This window comes from Fragaria vesca, linkage group LG5 (genome assembly GCF_000184155.1).
Source record: "Fragaria vesca subsp. vesca linkage group LG5, FraVesHawaii_1.0, whole genome shotgun sequence".
NCBI lineage: Eukaryota > Viridiplantae > Streptophyta > Magnoliopsida > Rosales > Rosaceae > Fragaria > Fragaria vesca.
The window spans coordinates 5,720,716-5,725,172 of NC_020495.1; the positions used below are offsets into that span (position 1 = coordinate 5,720,716).

Here is a 4,457-nt window from a genome sequence, read left to right on the forward strand (position 1 = left end):
GAACCAAGCAGGGACATCACTCCAACAAGAGGTTTGCGACAGGGAGATGCGATCTCTCCGTACTTATTCCTAGTGTGTGCTGAAGTTCTGTTTAGAATGATCAACGAGGCCGAGGCAAATGATCGGATTCATGGAATTAGGGTTTGCACAGGAGCTCCTGTCGTTAATCATCTGTTCTTTGCTGACGACTCTTTCATTTTTTCGAAAGCAGAGGTGGAGGATGTATTAAGTATGAAGCATATTTTTGTGGCGTATGAGAGAATGTCAGGTCAACAGATTAACTATGACAAGAGCTGAATATCTTTCAGTAAAAATGTCCCGGTATGGAAACAAGATGAACTTGCTGAGATGTTGGGAGTGAAAAGAGTTCTGAAACATGATAAATACCTCGGTCTGCCTACCGAGCTAAGTTATTCAAAGGATGAAGCTTTCAGATTTCTAGTTGATAGAGTGAGGAAACAGACTCAGGGGTGGCGAGATAAGACCCTCAGTGGTGCTGGAAAGGAAGTGTTAATTAAGTCCATCATACAAGCTATACCCACGTACGTTATGAGTTGTTTTGAGCTTCCTGGACATCTATGCAATGAAATGCATCAGTTGATGGCCAAATTCTGGTGGGGGGAGTTTGGAGATGAGAGAAAGATCCGCTGGATTGCTTGGGACAAACTATGTTCGACAAAGAAGGAGGGTGGGCTAGGTTTCAGGGACATTAATGTTTTTAACCGTGCTCTCCTAGCTAAACAAGGGTGGAGAATGATATGCAGACCTCAGTCTCTCCTTGCACAGGTACTCAAAGTTAAATATTTCCCAAGCACATGTTTCATGCAGGCAGAGATAAGAAAGAACATGTCGTACTCATGGAGGAGTATGTTAAAAGGGTAGCAACTGTTATCCAAAGGTTTGCGTTACCAGGTGGGAAATGGTGAGATGATAAGTATTTGGAATGATCCATGGGTGCCTCTCCCATACAGTTTCAAACCTTTCTCGGATCCGATGCAGGGCTCTGAAGATATGAGAGTGTGTGATCTTATTGACGGGGATATTGGGGAATGGAATGTAGAGGTGATTGAGGACCTCTTTAACCCGATGGAAATTGATCTCATTCTCAAAATTCCACTTAGTTTATATGGAGGCGAGGACCGGCTGGTTTGGCATTTTGATAAAAAGGGCTGCTATACGGTGAAGAGTGGGTACTATGTTGGCAGGTTAGTGGAAGGGTTGGAGAAGCAAGCTTCAGGGTCTGACTCGAGGGTGAAGCGTGGAAGATTATGGTGTAAACTTTGGAGTGCTCAGGTACCTCCTAAGGTACATATGCATGGTTGGCGTTTGGCACAGGGAACATTACCCACTAGAGCTGCCTTGATAAAGAAAAAGGCTCAGCTCCCAGATGTCAGTTGTGTGTTTTGTTTGAATAGTGTTGAGGATAGCTTACATCTGTTTAAAAACTGCAATGCACTTCGTGCCTTTTGGAAGCAATATATGCTACAAATCCAGCCTTATACCCACCCCTCTGTGAGTATTGAAGTGTGGTTTTGGGATATGATAGATATGTTGAGTGGTGAGACACTAGGGGCTTTTTTAATGGCATTGTGGGTGATTTGGGTGGAACGGAATAATATGGTGTGGAGAGGTAAGTACTATAATGCTGCCAATATGTTTGAATGGTCCACCACTTTGCTCAGGGAGTACAAAGAGTGTCACCAACATAGTGGAAGCAAGAAGAAGAGAGCTATATCAAAATGGTCATGTCTCCCACGTGGTAGACTCAAGGTAAATATAGATGGGAGCTTTGAGCAGGAACTTGGCAGTGGAGGTGTGGGTGTGGTAGTTAGAAACTATGAGGGAGAGTGTGTTGCTACTTTTGCTAGGCCTTTTCAGTATGCTTTATCTGCTTTTCATATGGAAGCGGAAGCTCTTAGAGCAGGTATGCTAATATGTATTCAGCAAGGGTGGGAAGATGTTGAAGTCGAAAGTGATTGTGTGAATTTGGTACATGCACTCCAAAACACTGATGACGATCTCTCTATTGCAGGAAGAGTTATAGAGGACTGCCAAAGGTATGTTAGTGCTTTTAATTTCTTTCACTTGCAACATATTTGTAGTGAAGCAAATAGTGTGGCAAATAGATTGGCCCGCTTTGCTAGATGTAATAAGTTGGATGTTTTCAGTTTAGATGAGACACCTGTTATTATTCAGGATGTTCTCTATGAGGATCTTTGTAATAGCTCTTTTGTAGCTCGGGGTTCAGGTCTTATGTCCCCCCCGATGCAAGTCTTTAATTCAATAAATGAAACCGGGCGTGGGGCTGAGCCTCCCAGTTAGGCTGGGTTCCAAACCCTTCAAAAAAAAAAAAAAAACATAAGAACACATCATGATTTTCAAAGTTTTGTGGGGATATGGTCATAATGTAACAACATCTCGAAATAATATCAGGCGTTTGAAGCTAGTATGTTTGTTGATGCTTGATGTTTCTTAAAGCTATTATATAGATATCCAATCTTGGTTTTAATCTTGACCTACAAGTTTCACCCCACACTCCGACCGTTGATTTTTCGTGAGAATCAAAGTAATAACTCATGAGATTCAATTTCCCAATCCTTCCTTAATTTATCCTTCAAATCAAAACAATATAAAACGCTAGCTGGTTCCATCCACCCTCACATACATTCATAAGACCAGTGAAGTATTATTATTCAAGAAAACAATGAAAACCAGTGAAGTGTAGAAGTACTAATATGGCATTGTCAATTACTAGTCGTCAAAGTCATGACAACAACAATTCGATGTCTGAGGTTCTTACATCGATCGATATCTTAACCCTAGTTGCTGAGTGTCTCGCAAATCCTCATGATCTTCTTGATCTTATACACTTTGCTCAAGTATGCAAGACTTGGGCACCAAGCTGCAGCTATTCTTCAACTAAAGCGTCCAAGTATGCCATGGCTATTCAGTTTTGATAGATCTGCAGGGAGATTTGGCCTTTGTGATTTCTTGTCGATGAAACAGAATTGCTCTCATGAACTCAAAATCAGCCCCGAATATCGAAAATTCATCACGAGCAGTCATGGCCTAGAAATTTGCACCTCAAAACATGGTTGGTTGCTTCTCTCGAAACTCGATCGTTTTTCAACTAAAGTAGACTTCCTTTTCTGTAATCCTTTTTATAACAAGATTATCGAACTACCTTGGTTATACTTATACTTGGACGTGGGTGAAAGGGTAGTGAAGTCAATGATCATGCCATTCATCCAGCTCTGGCTGGAAAGGATTCTGATGATTGTGTCATCTTTATCATGAGCACAGGAAGAAATAACGGAATACACACTTGCAATCCCAGAAGCAGAAACAAAAAGTGGACTAGTCATTTAGTATCTGGCGATTTTCGGCCCTCCACCTATATGAATGGAACTTTGTATTCTCTTTATATGAATTGGTATCGAACAGAATTGATCGGTATGTTTGGCATTGGAAATCAAGATTATTCTGGGGTCGTGACGAGGGTGTACTCCTCTTCCTCCTTACAAGGACCGGAAGAAAGGTTTGGTTATTATGAACTGTTCGAGTCTAATGGAGAACTCTTATCAGCAATTCGTTATTATAAAAGTTATCAGTTTGGTTCTTATTATTGGCGTGCCTACCAGTTTGATCCGTTGAGAAAAGATAACAGGAATCATTGGATTCCTATAGAGAGCTTGGGAAATAGGATATTGGCTATCAGCACCTGGCGTTGCGACTTCAGCCGTGACTGCTTGGTAGTTGTTATACATGAAGCCAAGGAATGTGCAGACATGATAATTGACGGCAACACCACCTTTATTCGGGAAACTGATGATCGAGGCAGCTTTTGGAGAAAGGATAAGGATCATGAATGGAATTTCATGAGACCTTCAGTAACTTGTATCGGACCCATTCTGTTTGCATGAACCATTTTTTTTTTTCATAACTAATTAACTATAGCTGTACGTATTTTAGTTTCCTACTGTAACTCTGTGCGAAAACAGGAATGAGAAAATGTTCGAAGAGTCAAATGGTAGTACTGGTGGAATGTTAGGAACTTCACAAGTTAAACTGAGACATTTGAGAAATGGATATTCAGTGGAAGGTCGATGAGTGTATGCTTTTCATTTCCAAGACGATCGATCTTTCAATCTTTATGTCAAGCAGGAGTTGATCTACTCAAGATTAAGACCTTGCTTGAAGGTAACTTCTTCGGCCAGTGCAGCTCTTTTCAGCTGCAATGCCAGCCATGTCAGGATCTGCCAAAGAGAGACAAGGCCTCTAATAAGCATGTCCGAACAACGAGTAGGTTCACGGATAGACAGTAAAATCACAGCTTACCTTTATAATGAAATTGGTAATTCTACATACTTACAATGCATAATAAGATGGCCATACATGATACATGTATTGAGAATGTATAAATTTTGTGTGAATATCGGATCTACATTGATCTATCT

The 4,457-nt window shown here is 40.9% G+C and overlaps 1 protein-coding gene across 1 annotated transcript; it reads left to right on the forward strand.

Moving 5' to 3' along the window:
- The first annotated feature begins 348 nt into the window (after positions 1-348).
- LOC101310806 (putative ribonuclease H protein At1g65750-like) lies at positions 349-3,923 on the forward strand. Its single transcript, XM_004300962.1, has 4 exons — positions 349-786; positions 913-2,057; positions 2,103-2,248; positions 3,445-3,923. Exons 1-4 carry the CDS (start codon positions 349-351, stop codon positions 3,921-3,923), a joined length of 2,208 nt encoding a protein of 735 aa, XP_004301010.1.
- Positions 3,924-4,457: the final 534 nt, after the last annotated feature.

Bases quoted from the DNA above. Each gene is read 5' to 3' on its own strand.
- LOC101310806 (XM_004300962.1), top strand. From the start codon at position 349: ATGTTGGGAGTGAAAAGAGTTCTGAAACATGATAAATACCTCGGTCTG. The intron at 2,058-2,102 runs GTATGTTAGTGC...ACATATTTGTAG, and splicing joins GTTATAGAGGACTGCCAAAG to TGAAGCAAATAGTGTGGCAA. The intron at 2,249-3,444 runs GTCTTATGTCCC...GGTATCGAACAG, and splicing joins TTTTGTAGCTCGGGGTTCAG to AATTGATCGGTATGTTTGGC.